Consider the following 16,966-nt stretch of genomic DNA (forward strand, 5'->3'; position numbering starts at 1 on the left):
CATTTTATAATCTACTCGTATACTTGACAACTCTGTCAGTGCTCCACCCAAATTCCACTACATGCATACCTACCAGCAAAACACACACCTTTGTGTCATTGTTCATATTCTTACACCAGCTGGTACTTTATAAGGCTATTTACATGCGGATGCGGCCATGAGTTAATGGCATGTACTTTGCCCGTTGGTATGTGCATAGATGGAGCTCACGGGTATATCCATAAATTATACAATTCTAACATCTAGGTGAGTTCATATATACCAGCCACAGGGCTGATGTGATTGTGTCTTAATACACGTACAATTTTGGTCATTTGCATTAGTGTTCTATAAAGAAAAAGTCGCCTCCTACTCTTCATTATAGAATAGGCTTAAAATAGATGCTATAACCAGTGCCTATTTTGTGCCCTGTTATAGAATTGCCCTTTCCATATGCAGATGGTCTGTTGCAGAAGTCCATATTCTCTGATATAATCAAGTCTGCTACACTATTATGATGCACCACTGGTGAAAGTGATGTCAGCAGTATTGAGGAGTCACCAGCATATGTACACTAAAAATGAGCAGGTAACACTATTCAATCGGGGAACTCCCGCTTGAGTAAATAACAAAAATACAAGCGGGTTTACAAAATAGGTACACTGCTTAAGTGAGAAATGGAGACAAAGGCGAAAAGGACCTCAGATAAGTGACATACAGCGATCACGCTGAAATATTTATGCTCATATGAGCGTCACTACTTGTCAATCATTGGTCACTTTCCCACCTTCCTCCACTGTGCCAATTATATATCAAAAATCTTTAATTTACAAAAATCAAGCGTTATATGTCCACAATAACAAAACTCAATGCCACTTAGCTGTAAAGCGGTTGCAATCGGGCTTCCCTGCCCAACGGTCCCGTTTCGCCCACAACCGGGGCTTCTTCAGGGGAAAAACAGGGGGGGGCCCTCAGCATACCCCGCTAAAACAACTGGACAATCTTGCAAACTACTATCCCCACAGCCAGCTCCGCAGCCTATCCCCACATGCGGAGCTGGCTGTGGGGAATTCCTACAAGTGAAACGTGCTCTTTGTTTTTAAAATGACATGTTAGATCAGAAACAAAAGGACCACAACTCAATGTAAAACAAACCATAAAGCTGGACATCTTCAATCATCAAATAACAAATGTGCGTTTGTTTTTATTTTAATATAACAGGCTCACTCACACTCACAAGGAATGACATGGGGTGCACATACTGCAGCAGGACAAGTTTATCCACTCCTTCTCTAGCTAGAATAATATTTAACCATCTCTCTGCCCTCTTGTGCACCTTTCTTTAAATTAGTCACCTGATTTTCTAATGCCTCTTATTCTCTTACCTATCTATATGTTAACCATCTCTATTACCTCAACATGCAACTTTCTTTAATTTAGCCACCTTATTTTCTAACTCCTCTTACTCTCTTACCTATCTATATGTTTCATCTTTGCTTAAACCCTACACTGTCAATTAAAATGTTCTGTTAAATATTGTGTTGACGTTGTCAGTAGCATACTATGCCATACTTCGTATTGTTATTTGAATATTTTTACTGCTGTAATTGTCTATTGCTCATGTTTGATTTATTCTTACTGTACACCGCCTTGAGTGAATTCCTTCAAAAAGGCGGTAAATAAATCCTAATAAATAAATAAATGGATTACTGTCACCGAACGTTTAGCATACAATCAACATCACTTTCCTCTCTGAAGCTACAAAATGGCTGCTACTTTGAATCAATGCAAAGCAGACTCAAGACTAGTTGAGGTAGGTAGGCTGCTGCCATATACAGTAGGCTCAAAGTAAGAGAGCTTTCTGGGGGCACTTGAAACTGGAAGGGATGAAAGTCACCAACGCCTTGTTCACCTGCTCCCTCTTATATTAGCTAACAACCACCACTAGGTAAGCAAGCTGTTAGTTTCCTCATCTAAATAAGACTTGGCCCACGTCTCAAGGTTTGCAAACATTTTCTGATTAAAGAACCCTCTACATAATGTAGAACTCTCACTGTACACATAAAATTGTGTAGACCCTTTAGAGATGTTTGTGAATTCTGGCTGAGGGTCTAACCTGACTGACTGATGAAAAAGCAAACATCGTCTCTGAAGACAGGCGTGTTCCTGTCCAGGAAGTCACTGGCAAGTTCAACCATGACAGGTAGCTCTGTCAGCTCCTCCAGGATTTGACGGGTCTAGGGATGGGAAGAGAAAAAGAAGACTGAAAATTTTTACAAACTAAAAGAATTCAGCAATTCTGATAAAATGTACTGACCACTGACCCAGCAAAAATGTTGGTTCAAAAACTTTTTGACAGGTTACATTTTTAATATGAAGGAAAAATCATTACACTTCCAAATCTTGTGATCTAATTGACATATTGACTTACAATTCTACCAGGAGTTCGACCAAGTGTTCTGCACTTTATCCATAACTTGAGATCTATCCTATGGTCAGGAAAGGAAATGGGTGAAGAGTTCCAAATTTAAGTAGAGTACGATTTGGAGGGCTCATTCTACCAAATCTGACCCACTCTAAGACCGGCATCGATAGAATGCAAAAGAGCTTATGCTGCTAGCATTAGGTGCTACAGGATTAATTTAATAAAGAGCTACCTAGTTTTAGGCACTAAAAAAAGGCATTAAAATGCCAGTATTTAAGTCATTTATGTGCATAAGTGCCCACTTGTGTGCATAAATGATCTCTTATAGAATACTGTATGCATTTTAAGTATCATGGCACATACTTTCACTGTAGGTATGCACAGAGGCAAAATTTGGGTGGAGTCACACTTAACATACATCCTATATAAAACGCACCTCCAACGTTCCATTCGTCTTGCTGGCTAAGACCGTGGCTCCTTGGTCTTCATCTGCTAGGCTCCGTAGCTCAGCTGTTCTGCACATGCATCGCCCCCCCTCCCAGGCGGACGTCACGTACAACGCCAGAGACGGAGGAGGGACGAAAGGAACAGGGTGCCGGCCGAAAAGAAAGGCAGCAGGGAGGGAGCATTTGGAAGAGGGGAGGGAGGGGACGACCGAGACACTTGGAGCTCCAAACAGGCAGCCTAAATGGCTGCGGGGCAGGCACTCCGGTAGAGAAGACAACAGTAGCAGCGGCGGGAGAGAACATTTGCGGCTCCCGCCGCTGCCGAAGGAGCTGCGGAATGACAATGTGGAGTGCGAGGAGCCGTGTTAGCAGGTAGGTGTTATAAGGATCGAGCTTTATAATACGCATGTGACAGGAATATTCAGTTTAGGAGACCATGGTTAAAAATCTCTTTCGCCTTCGTTTTCAGAACTATTTCTTTTTTTGGATTAAGGATCCAGTCACAGCAACCTTTTTAAAAGGAGAGGGAGGAGGGAGGGAAGGAGGGAGGGAGGGACCCTGAACGTGGGAGGGAGGGACGGACCCTGAAAGGCGGAGGGAGAGACGGGGCGGACCCTGAAAGGCGAAGGGAGAGGGGCAACGGACCCTGAAAGGTGGAGGGACAGGGGGGATGACGACCCTGAAAGGCGGAGGTAGAGGGGGAAACCCTGGAACTGGGAGGGGGGAGAAGGGGGAGAAGGGGCGTAAGGGGGCCCCTGCCGCCGCCGCCCACCACTCTCATTCTCACATACTCTCACTCTATGTCACGCACATTCACTCTTGTCTCTCTCTCTCACACACACACTCTCTCTCAAGCATACACACTCCAAGGAAAACCTTGCTAGCGCCCGTTTCATTTGAGTCAGAAACGGGCCTTTTTTACTAGTAAATTATAAAATTCCCTTATATACACCAGCCCTCGAGCAGCTGTGTGTGCTAGCACATAGTATTTTTTTTGAAGTAGGTATGTACTTGACTTTATAAAATATGCATAAAACAGGCACATGAAAGGAAAAAATATGTCTTACCTGATAATTTTATTTCCTTTAGGTGCAGCATATAAATCCAGGAAATGATGGGTTACGTCCGTTTACCAGCAAGTGGAGCTAGAGGGCAAACTGAACTCTCACTTATAGAATGGTGAAGCTCCTGGTGAGTCAGTATTTCTCACTATTTCTGTAGTGAAGAATGAACTAGGACCCTATCATTTCGGATTACAGGAGGTAGCTGATCGAGAGGATTGCTGAGAGGCTTGTCTATCCCTCCAAAAGGACAACTTAGCCTGATAATTGGGATCACCCCTGGGAGAACCAGAAGGAGGATTTAGGCCTGTCCTCCAGAAGCCTCTGGGTCCTAGAATCCCCCAGGTCCTTAACCAGCTTTTCCAAATCTCTCCAAACAGCAGCTTATCCCAGAAGTGAAGTTTAGCCAAGTGCCATTTAGAGGCAGCACCTGCACTAGTGTTGAAGCCACAACAAGTGCCTGGCTGTTACCGACAAGGCTATTACATAAGGAATCAGCCCAACGTGGGCATACCGCTCACTCTTTTGGGACTACAGCCGGTCCAATGCACCCACCGGTGGTAGTCCTGCCCTGAACATGCACCATTTCCGGGGGAAAAAGAAAACCCCTGGAAATGGCTTGCACGGCGATAACCCAGTTACCACTGGGTTAACGCAGGAGCCCTTATCACCACCTCAATGGGTGGCGGTAAGAGCTCTCTGTCGCTTGGCCATGCGGTAAGAATTCTCTTACCACAAGGTCATGTGTGCCTGGGGTCTTTTTACCTACTGCGTAGGGACCTTTTTCCCCGCAGCTTAGTAAAAGGACCCCTAAGTTGCACAAGCAAATCCGGAATACAATCAGATCTGCGCACATAACTTAAGTTGCACTATATAGATTCCAGGGGATAACGTGTACCTTGTGTTTAACATGCTCAAATTGTGAATCTATGTAAAAATAAACTGGTATAATGCACCCACAGATATAACATGTGCTGCCTAGAAGTGTTAGTGATTGGTGTGATACAATTTTTTTTCACAGCTGCTGGTATGAAAAGGAGTCCTAGTCATCTGGCACTAATGACCTCTATTGCCTGGATGGAGGGCTCATTACTGCAGGGTTCCAGAAAGAGCCCTGGTATATGGCCCTCAGCCGAGGACCACTGTTGTAAATGTGAAGGGAATATAAAATACGGAAAAGATTCCCCAGGTAGTTACAGGTTATAAATCAAGGATCACGGTGTCATATCTTAAGCTCTGGTTCCAACTGGGCTGGAAGCCCAAAGAAGCTGAAGAGAACGCCTCGGATTTAAAAGGTGCCACTGACAACAAGAGTCCATGGAGAACTAACCAAAATGGAAAAAATGTAGTCTTGCCTACTAATTTTCTTTCCATGAGTTAAACCTACATTTTTTGGACTGGTCTGGTTGATCTTCCTCAATCAGCAAATGAAGATGGAGACTAGTGAGCTGTAAGCTGTGCCCTCTAAGAGGCACTGTGCAGCCCTAACAGCTCAGTATTTCTGTAAAAATGCAGATAGTAGAGTCCCTTTTCAACCCTCCACTGAAGGAGGATCCTATCAGGGGTAGAAAATACCACAGTCATGGAAGCTTCTCCATCCTCTCGCACTCAAGATGGCATCACTCTCCAGCAGCCAACAAGAGAGGGTTACTGGACTGGTCTGGTTGGAGGAAAGAAAACTAGAAAGTAGGACCAAATGTTTCCTTCCTTTTTGTCCACCAGACCAGAAACTGTAAGGATGTAGAAAAGTAACCTTAATCTCAGGGTGGCCAGAAGAAAAGGAAGAACCAAGGCACGTGGCCACCACCACTATCCAAAGATAGCTTCCTCCAATATGTAATGCTTAGAGAAAGAATGAAGAGAGGACCAGATAGCAGTTTTACAGATATCCGCTGGAGAAACTGCCTGCAATTCTGTCCAAGATGTAGCCATGCCTCCTGTCGAATACACCTTAAGACTGAGAGGTGCATCATGGCCTTGAACCAAAATATGCTGAAGCAATTGCTTCTTTTAACCACTTCACAATTGTGGTCCTAGTGATGATGGCCTCTCCTTTCCTGGCTCCTCCAAATAGGAGAAATAAATGATCCAACTAGCAAAATTCATTTGCTGGATATAGAGAATACTGGGCTGTTATGGCAACAGAGAGCTTCTTATTGGGCAGAGCTTACAGTACTACTACTACTTATCATTTCTATACAGCTCATTAGTCTGTCTCCATCTGCTGGTTAGGGGAGATAACCCTACAGTTTCTGGACTGGTCTGGTGGACAAAAGGAATTCAAGTTACTCAACAGAAAAATAAAGTCTGTAAGAAAATGTCTACCGTAAAAAGATGTTTTAAGTCCAGACACAGGAGAAAGTAAACTGTTTTCAAAGTAGTCCCTTTTACAGATATAAATATTCAGAGACCTAGAGACAGACCAACAGCCTGGAAATTAGAGCCTCGTTCCTGGTACAGGCTAGAACTTTGCTGAAAACAGCATTTGCCTCCTCAGATGCCTATTAAGATATTTCATTGTATTGTACAAGCAGCACGAGCATCATATCTATGTTATTTGAATGTCCTAATCCATGCCTATTAGGATGTTTCATCTGTATTGTGGTAAAATCGTATTATATCTATGTTATATGAATGTTCTTTCATGCTATTATGATATCATTCGTACTCTGACATTTCAATTATATTATTGTTTTGCAGTGCTGTTAAATGTTTTTATTTCTAATACTGTATCATGTTAGCAAATCGAATCTTAGTAATAGGACTATCATCGTTTACTTAACTGACTGTAGTCCTGCTTATATTTGGTCATTTTACTATTGTTATGCTGTTAGCAAAATGGTAAGTTTTATGACAAACTGTACCTGATAACAATAAACATGAGAGATCCACAGAACATAGTATGAAGTAAAACAATGGTTTGAAGACTATTTTGAATTTTAAAAAGTGTGCCTTTTAACCTCTTTGATCCATTGTTTTACTTATGCCCTTATGTTCTAAACTGTACTTGATATACACACCTTGGGTGAATCTTTTTATAAAGCCAGCTAATAAATCTCAATAAATAAATAAAACTAATGAAGGAAAGAGTTTTCAAGCTTCAGGCTCTCTTATATGCAGTTGGGTGCTCCAGCATGTGATCTGTACAAGTGAACAGAAAAAGCATAAACAGGCGGATAGAAATAACCTTAACCGGGGGTGGGGGCAGGGTTGTTTATGGAACATTTTAGTGACATTTGTAGTTTTCCATTCTGCCAAGTGCCATGACAAACTCAGCATTCTCTGTACATTACAATCATGTTCTGCAGCATAGGGAAACTTCCGTTTTTCAAAGAACAGATGGAATCACAGCACAGAAGCAGAATAGAGAACTAGTCTCATTTATCCATCTCATATAATAAAATTTTTTTTTTAATAAAAAGGTTTCTAAGAAAATACTCAAGTGTAACTCACAGCTACTCCAGCATGATAACTGGTCCCACATGCAATTAGGATTAAGCGTCGACACCTCTGGATTTCTTTAATGTGATCCTTCAAACCTCCCAAATTCACTGTAAGAAGAATTGCCACATAGCTGTAACAAGTGGAAAGGCGAATGCTCGAAGCTATTCACAGCAGCACATTTTGCATCAGGCTTCTCTTCCCTTCCTATTCTCCCTCCCCTACAAGTCCATGGAAGGACAGCACCAGCAGGAAGACATAGACATCCACTGCTCCACCCCTCAAAATGCCATTGGGGTTCGAGAAAGAGACGTGGGAGGTAGGTCTGCTGCTCTCCCATGCTTCCTTCAGGCCCTCCACTGCCATATTGGGGATAATTCTACAAGTGAGCGCTCCATTTAGGCACCCAATGCTGTACAGTGAGAACCCATTCTATAATAGCATCTAGCCCAAGTTCTGATATAGAATACTAGTGTAACTCGGTATCAGTACACTGAACATTTATGTGGTCACAGTTACACCAGCCATAGAATATTCTGTAAGTTAATGTGTTTAAATGGGAGCCCCCTTGCTCCGTCCCTGTGTACGCCCCCCATATGTTTACACGCTATCTCACTTAGGTGTACCCATACAGAATATTGACACTTGCAGGCGTGTCTCAATGTCAGTATTCTGTACACTTACATGTGTCATGCACGTGTAAATGTAAGCATCCATTACAGAATTGCCCTTATTATGTGGTGATTGTAGTTGCTTAAGGGTCCACTGCTGTCCATGAGCACTTCCACACAGACACATATACTGCCCTGAAAAGTCAGAACACAGTAAACTAACTTGCCATATGTTCTGTAGTTACTGTGTATTTCTTAATATGGAAGTCATTTAACATTTGGATGCATTTTCAAGCCTGTAGCAAATGTCCAAAACATAGTCCAACCAATATTCAGCCCGCGGGAGGCAGGCCAGCTAAGCAGGGGCATAGCCAGACCTTGACGGGAGGAGGGAGCACATTTTGGCCCGCCCCCCTGCCGCTGCTGCACAATGGCACCTTGGCTGGCGAGGGTCCCCAACCCCCGCTAGCTGAAGCATTTGCCCCGCGCTGGTCTCGCATTGCCTGCCCTGCTCTGAGTCGTGCCATGCACGCTCGTTTTCATGAAAGTGAGGATGCACATGCATGCTCAGTTTCACTAAAATGAGCATGCACAGTGCAAATGAGAAGAACAGGGTAGGCAATGCGGCAAGACCAGCATGGGACAAACGCTTCAGCTGGTAGTGTTTACGGACCCCCGCCGGACAAACTGAGGACCCCAGAGCTAATTTGGGTGGGGGGGGGGGGGGGGGGGGGGGGGGGTCAGGCGCCCCGTAGCTATGCCACTGCAATTGGCACAGAGCCTGGATATTCAATGCCGGGCAGTTTCCAGTGACCGGCATTGAATATTCAGGGGGAGTTTTGTCCGATTTAAACTTCACTAGCCAAGTTAATATTCAGCACTGGCCGGTTAAGGTTATAGGGGCCAAAGGTAGGACTGCTATTGAGGCGGTCCTATTTGGCCAGCAATGCGCTGAATATTCACAGCTAGCCAGTTATATCATGCAATATAGTCGGTTAGCCGCTATGTGCTAAGCGGTAATATTTAGCAGAAATAACCAGCTATCTCATGCTGAATATTGGCGCTTAGCCGGTTAAGGCCAGGAGCCGTTCCTGGCTAGTTAAATAGCACTGAATATCGGCCAATGTATCTTTTGATAAATGGGAGATATGTTACGCCAGAACACAGTACTCATCATTACATCTCAAATTACATCATGAAAACAGTAATGGAATTCAAACTTGCGTGGGATAAACACAAAGGAATCCTGTTTAGAAGGAATGGATCTATGGAATCTTAGCAGACATTAGGTGGCGGCACCGGTATTTGGAGAATAAAACCGGTGCAGGGCGGACTTCTACGATCTGTGCCCTGAGAAAGGCAGGGACAAATCAATCTTGGATATACATATAAAGTATTACATACCATGTAAAATGAGTTTATCTTGTTGGGCAGACTGGATGGACCGTTCAGGTCTTTATCTGCCGTAATTTACTATGTTACTATGGGGATTTATTCAAAGAAATCAGTTATTTGGACTTTTTTTCATATTTACTTTTACTATGTTTTGGCTTTTCAGGGCAGTATATAGACTGATAAACCCAACATCAGGTGCTCACACTTGTGACAAAGGTGCTTTAAAGAAAGCTCTCTCAAGCTTTGATATTCAAAGTGAATACTCCATCTCATAAATCTTATAAAACAAAGCAGATTTTGTTGGGGAAGTCGAAGGCATTTCCCATATTTACCAGTGAAGTCGTCAAAATTAACGCGTCCTCTCATAGTGTTAACGACAGATTCCGGCTGCTCAAAGATTTCCTTTTGCATAAATGTACTGAAATTACCTAATGTCAAGGAAAAACAGAAGGTGTGAGAGGGAACAACTTCAAGGCTTGTCAGCCTGAGGATGTTATAAAACCATAAAGCTACTTTTTGGGTTAGGTCGGGACTCAACAAATCCCAGGCACCAGGTCACCATGGCCACAAGAAACTGTCTTCTGGCACCTGGTATTTCCATGGCATTTTAACTTTAAAACATTATTCTTTTGCCGTTGCTTCCTCCCTGCACCTTGCGGCTGTAGAGTCTCACACTGCCAAGTCTCATGAGACCAGTGTAAGAGTTCCTGCAACAAGCAACTCAGATTCACAGTGAGCTTGACAGTGTAGGGAGAAAGCAGCTGCAAAGTGGAGGAGGCATTCCAAGCTTCAGTAATGTTCACAGACATCTGGGGCTGGGGAGGGAAGGCAGGATGGCTTGCAGGGTGAGGAGAAAGGCTGAGCAGATGGGGAACTGACATGCCAACTGAGGGGGAAAAGGGAGTTGACTGGCTTGCAAGGGAGAGACCAAGGGGCTGGGATACTGACTGGCTAGGTAGGAGGGGCAGTTGGGGTCTGACTAGCTGGTTTTTTAAGTGGTGAAGGCTGGATGGGGGTGGCGAAGGGTGGACAGGTCACTGGCTTCCCGGGTGGTGAGGACTAACTGGAGTAGAAGTTGGGGTGGCTGATTTTAAAGAAGGAGGGAAACTAGGTAACAATGTGGGAAGGGGTGAAGAGAATGAGAGTGGGTGATGACAGAGTTTGGGGAGGAGAGGGGAAAGCAAGCATGAGATTGGGTGATGACAGGGTGGTGAAGGGGGGGTAGCTACATGTGCAGATGTGCCTTAATGGCCTAATTTACTAAGTTTTCTTTTCCCTTGGACATGAAAAAGGAAAACATCTTAGTAAATCATGCCCTAAAGCAGTAGTAAACCTTAGAAGAGATCTGACCCCAACCCCCAGCTCCTCAACTGGACGGGGGGGGGGGGGGGGGGGGGGGGGTCAGTAGCTGGCTCCTAAATCTAAAGGAAATTTGTTGAGGCCCAAGTTAGGTACCAAGCATAAAAAAAACAAATGTTCCTGGCCAAAGGGGATTAAAAAAGGAGGTTGTGGGGCCTTGTTCATTAGAATCCAGATTAAAACAGTTTTAAAAAACTTATCAGCTTTCCTTACCCTTCATGATCTGCTGAAGTTCCATCTGCAGTGTCTGGATGGCCCGTGCAGGATGATCCCCTGCATTACGCCTGATGCGGTGGATGGAAAGACGCCCGTCCACAGCAGCTACCACATCATCATCTTCAAGGAAGATGACTCTGTTGGTGTGTTCGATGACCGCACTGCAAAGAAGAATTTCACATAGGTCAAAAGGGCACTGGCAGAAGAGTCAGTAATTTAAAATTTGTATTTCTTTTATCTAGCCGACATCTCTTTCCAAATTATTTTCTTGATCTCTTGCCACCAGGACCCCCAAGATGAATTTAAGAGTACTGCATGGCATCTTTCAGCTCAGTGCTAGAAGGCAGTCTGTTACAGCGCTGAGCTCTTCAATGCCACCTGTATGAATCTTCATCCCCGGCACCTCACGTATCGCCCTACTACGTTCCCCAAAACCACTAACCATAATGTACCCTGTAGCTCGTAGGCTACAGGGTACAACAGATGCAGTCAAACTAAAGGGCAGGGCCTCCAGCATTCAAATAAAGGCATATCATGAATTATCAACAAAATTAAACTGAAGGAGAATAGAGCAAATTAGATATACAGTGTCCCCACACTGAACCAGAAACACACTTAACTGTGTGCAAATAATTGGTGCCCATATATGTTGGGACAACACCTTTAACATTGTCTATGTCATGGACTTCTGGACTCAACAGTTTCCTAATCATTGCAGACAAAGTTTTTTTTTTAATGTTGTAATACCTCTTCTTCCTAACAATTTTTTTTAAATCACTCACATTTTATTCAGCCTGTATTCTCACTAATATTGATCGCAGGGGTCAGTAAATTCAAAGCACAATTGACACTGTTCTTGTTGTGAACCAAAACGTAAATCGGTCTCCATTGGTTTAATATCCCAGACACTAACTTAAAGAGACACATATTTCACATATACTAAGGAATGCTCCCCTGAAGAAGCTCTGCCAAAACATGGCCCATGTCGGGTCTGGCGAACATGACTCTGAGTGGAAAACAGATTGTATGTCAAGTGGTGCTTAGATGACGATCCTGGCTGCATCAACTAAGGCCGGTGCTAGGCTGGGCTTGTATGGTCTGAGTCCCACATATCATGATGCGATTTAGGGTGGGCTGGAGAGAGCTTTGACGGTAACTCCAGTGGTTTGGAACGTCAGAACAGTGTCAGGCAGACTTTTACAGTCTATGTTCCAGAAACACCACAGAAAGACCATGATCAAGTATACAATATCACGTTCATTGTTGATTTAAATCTTGAATTGATAATAAATATGACTGATGGGCAAACTGGATGGATCATTCAGGTCGTCATTTGCCGTCACTTATTATGTTACTAGGGGGAGGAGGGATGGGGAGGTGAGGAGGGGAGCGAGGGTTGAAGAGGAATGAAGGCTTCTGTGTGGCAGATTTCAGCTAGCAGTAGAACAGCCAATGCCGCTCAGTGGACTTTACAGGTTGTGGGTTTAGGGAGCCAGAGCAACTTGCAAGAACAGTCCTCGTGGAATTAAAGAGGAATTACCACTTTCTGGAAGGGGGATTATAAAGGAGTAGATGAGTGGTCCGTTTGCTTGTATTAGTTAATTAGTGATCTTATCTGGTTGTCTTGAATGGCATGTACATTGTTTACTGTATGCAAAAATCAATAAAAATACAAATTGAAAAAAAAAAAAGGTTACATTTTTGGACAAAAAAGTGTTGATTGTGCTTTGAATTTATTGACCCTATGAACAAGTGGAAATACAGTCTGAATAACACTGGAATTTGATTTTTTTTCAATAGATTTGTTGGGAAGAAGTATCACAAAATTATTTTGAAACCTTGTTTGCAATGATTAAAAAACAGTTGAGACCACAGGACCATGACATGGAAGATGTTGAAAGCGCTGTCTTAACTGAGGACAACTCTACTGCATTACTGGAATCCCAGATTTCATTATAGAATACTAGTAAGTCAGCATCTATGTCAATATCAGGCCTAAGTGATCATGCACAAATGTGGCACTAGTGCAACTTACAGTATTCTGTAAATGTTGGACACTTCATGGCCCTCCTCCCCCTTGCATTTATCCAAAAGCAGCCCACTACGATTCCACCTGACGTACGGCTTTTTATTTTGTGGCCCCTTTTACTTGAAACAACCTACCCTTTTCCCTTTCTGCTAATTCGTTGTTTAAAAGTTTTAAGGCCAATCTCAAAACTTGGCTATTCAAAGAAGCGTTTGGTATTCCTGATTGACTTCTCAGTCTGTCTGACACTGGTCCATTAGACTCATTTCTTCTACCCTCTTTTTTTTTTTTTTAACCATCTTCTATACTCAGCTTTTTTTTTCTCCTTTGGAAGTGCTTGTGTGTCTGTCCTGTAATTTATGGAGTTCCTTTCTTGCTGTACATTAGATTTGTATACTGCTCTACTCTGATTTCAGTTTGAGTGGTATATTAAATTTTAATAAACTATAAACTATGTGCTAAGTGAGTTGTGCGCTAAATGTATGGAATACTGCTTAGCACCCAATTAGCGCTTACATACACATGCAACTGTTACAGTTAAGCACTTGGCACTTAAATGTAGGTGCCAAGTTATAGAATGAGGGGGGTTATATCTGATCTAAAGGCTGGTATCATCAGTCCTTAAGTGAGACAAAAAGTCATTATTCAAGATGAACCACAATATAAACATATCCACTGCATTCAGATCAGTGTTACGCCTATGTTCCCCAGTGGAATGAGAAAACCAAACTCTCTCAAGTACACAGCAGCGATACATTTATTCTACATGATCTAGAACTCTACTGGAGTGTCGCCAGTTTTCTGAATAAGATCTCACCTGGCATCAGAGGCAAAGTAATACTCCACGGCCTTCTCCTCAACTGGAAAGAGGCAGGTGGTGCTGTCCACACGAGGTAAGCTGCAGTTGCCCTTCTTATCCTTGCCTGTAGCATGACACACCATTAGCATGCATCCTCAGAGCTAACAAATCACCATGTAAATGTGAATTTCCCAAAGCTTCAAATGCCTAAAAACTACCTGTTTACTACAGAACCAACACAAAAGGAGTTTGCCACTACTTCGTGTGTCATAATGATTTTTTGTCCTCTTGTAGGTAGTAGGGGTTGTGTGATTTTAAAACACGCACATAAAATAGTTGGAAAAAAGCCAGCAGCAAATAGATCTTCTGCTGGAAGGTTGGCTGTAATGAGGAGGAATAGCAGCAGATACCCTCTGCACACTTTGATACAGCACTGGCCATTTTTTCAGCTCTTTTAGCTATACTGGTCCAACTTGGTCAACGTGCTGTGAACGTCTAGGGACCAGCTATAATGAAGTGGTTAATATTCAAATATTTAGTGGTGGCTACTAAATGTATATGTGCCCTATCAAGGAATTTTCAGGGGCACTATACTTATGGAGAAATTAGGTATTATCTAATAATTTTCTATTAGTCCTTCCCACTATTCCAGAACCTATGGGATAGTTGTGTCCATCAACCCGGAGGTTGAGATAGAGCCGAGACATATCTTGGCATCCAATCCAGCTATTCATATTTACATAGACAAGCAGTAAGAGGAAACTCAGAATAAAACACTACAATCTTAAATAAATTTGCTAACCTAGCACTAACCAGATGAGCAAACATGTGTGGATCTCTCTCGTTTCTGGACAACTTGTAGAAAACAAGAGATATGCAGGAAGAAGCATGCAAGGTGAGTTATTATTTGACCCATACTTTGCACTGACTAAACATCTCAGAAACCTCGGGCAGGCCTCTGAAATAGTGGAAGGGCCAATAAAAAGAAAATGATCAAGTAAGACCTAATTTCTCCTTCCATTACGTAGCTTCCCACCATTCCAGAACCCATCGGTTGTTCAAATGCAATTCCCAGAGTGGGTAGGATCCTGGTACTGCTGCCCTGAGGACCAAAGCCCAAAACTGGCTTCAGAGCACGCCACAATGTCCACTCTGTAGTGCTTGGCAAAGGTATGCACCTTCAACCACTTTGCCACCTTGCAAATATCTGCTGGAGCCAGTAAGGTAGTCTCCACCGAGGATGTCACTGTATACCTCATAGAATGAGCACGCAAGGCCTAAGGAGCCTGCTTCCCCGCAAGCAAATAACTAATGTGACAGTCGCCCTAAGCCATCTAGCAATTGTGGGCTTGGAAGCCATGAGGCCAAGCCTCTGTTTACCAAGCACAGTCTGTCCAATTTATGAAACTCATTCATGACTTCCAGATATCTAATGAGATGTCTATAAGCACATTGAGAAGCTTCAAGAAGAATACTGAGCCTCTTTGTCCTTTTTGTGAAACAATGGAAGCTTCACAGATTGGTTGAGCTGAAATGCTGATACCACTTTCAGAAGAAAAGAAGGAACCTTGCACAGGGAGACCCCCAACTCTGAAAAGCGAAGAAAGGGATTCTGACAAAAGAGCCTGAAACTCTGAAACCCTACATTCAGACACAACAGCCACCAAGAATGCTGTCTTTAGTGAAAGATCTTTCCAGAAAGCCTTCCAGAGTGGCTCAGAAGGAGGCTTCTGAAGACTCCGAATGACTAAATTAAGTTTCCACTCTAGACACAGTGTACGAAAAGGAGGCCACAAGCAGCCCGCTCCTCACAAGCAGAATCAAACAATATCTGGGTGAACCACAACAGACATCTTCTGTAGTCAGTCCCAGAAACAGGCCAAAGTCGCTACCTTATGTTTTAGAGAGCCCAACGCCAATCCTTTCTGAAAACCTGCTTGGAGAAATGCTAGGATATGAACGAACTGATCAGAGAAAGGAGATAATCCACACTCAGAACACCAGCCCTTGAATGTCCTCTGCACTCTCACATATGCCATGGATTTATAGCATTTCCAAGCCTGAAGCAAGGTAGCAATGACTGAATCAGAATAACCTTTTCATCTCAACCGAGCCCTTTCAATGGCGAAGCCATAAGACCAAACGGGCACAGATCCTCCATAAGCAATGGGCCTTGCTTCAGTAGGATGTGTACCTGCGGAAGATGGAGAGGACCCCATCCAGCAGTCGAATCAGGTCCACGTATCACGGCCTCCACGGCCAATCTGGGGCTACAAGAATTATTTGACCCCAGTGCAATGTGATCCTTTTCAACACACAGCCTACCATAGGCCAAGGAAGGAAGACATACAGTAGATGCATCTCTGGTTAGGGCCGCAGTAAGGCATCGATCCCCACTGAGCCCATTTTTTTTCCAATGGCATTTTCCAATTGGCATTCTTTTCGTCACCATGAGGTTCAGAAGTGGAGAACCCTATCGGTCCACTATCAGCGGAAATCCCTGGCTGGATAGTTCTCATTCTCCCGGTCCAAGGACTGTTTTCTGAGAAAGTCCGCTTCCACATTCAAGGACCCTGTGATGCGAGCTGCCAACAAGCATAGAAGATTTTTTTCCACTCTACTCATGGGGGAGGCCACCTCCAGTGCCATCGGAAAACTATGGGTCCTGCCTTGCTTGTTTGATATAAGCCACCGTCGTCACATTGGTGGAGAAACCTCAGACCAGGGCTCCTGCCAGAAAGGGAGCAAAATCATGTAAGGCATTCCATGCTGCCTTGAGCTCCCAGTGATTTAATCGATTACTGAGACTTCTATTCCATTCAGGTGCCCTGCATCAGATGGAACTTGTAATGAACTCCCCAACCCGACTTGCTGGCATCTGTTGTCACCACCACCTCCCATTGTGATCAGAAAGAGAGCTCCAACTGTCAAATTCTCTGGCGACAACCACCACTGCATACTCCCTCTGGCAACCAGTGTCCAAGGAATATGAAGGTCGTACTTCAGTGACACTGGACACCAGCGGATGAGAAGAGATTCCTGTAACAGTCACATATGAACCATTACCCATGGCACCAAAGTCATTGATCTCAGAACCTGGACGTAGTCCCAGACACTGGGCCTGCCTTGACTGAAGAGAAGATGAACGTGTTGAACCAGCCTCGACCTCCTGCATTCTGCGAGGACGATCCTCTCCCATCCTGTCCCA

At 43.7% G+C, this 16,966-nt stretch overlaps 1 protein-coding gene across 2 annotated transcripts in view; it reads right to left on the reverse strand.

Moving 5' to 3' along the window:
* The window catches only part of GFPT1 (glutamine--fructose-6-phosphate transaminase 1), a 137,032-nt gene that overhangs the window by 53,712 nt on the left and 66,354 nt on the right, over window positions 1–16,966 (reverse strand). For both annotated transcript variants that reach the window (XM_030201865.1, XM_030201864.1), the window contains 5 exons: window positions 13,777–13,882; window positions 10,931–11,094; window positions 9,691–9,786; window positions 7,365–7,462; window positions 2,096–2,216 (listed from right to left, as the gene is read on the reverse strand). In XM_030201865.1, the coding sequence (XP_030057725.1) occupies window positions 2,096–2,216; window positions 7,365–7,462; window positions 9,691–9,786; window positions 10,931–11,094; window positions 13,777–13,882 (585 nt within the window). The remainder of the gene's footprint in view (window positions 1–2,095; window positions 2,217–7,364; window positions 7,463–9,690; window positions 9,787–10,930; window positions 11,095–13,776; window positions 13,883–16,966) is intronic.

This window comes from Microcaecilia unicolor, chromosome 4, assembly GCF_901765095.1.
Source record: "Microcaecilia unicolor chromosome 4, aMicUni1.1, whole genome shotgun sequence".
Taxonomy (NCBI): domain Eukaryota; kingdom Metazoa; phylum Chordata; class Amphibia; order Gymnophiona; family Siphonopidae; genus Microcaecilia; species Microcaecilia unicolor.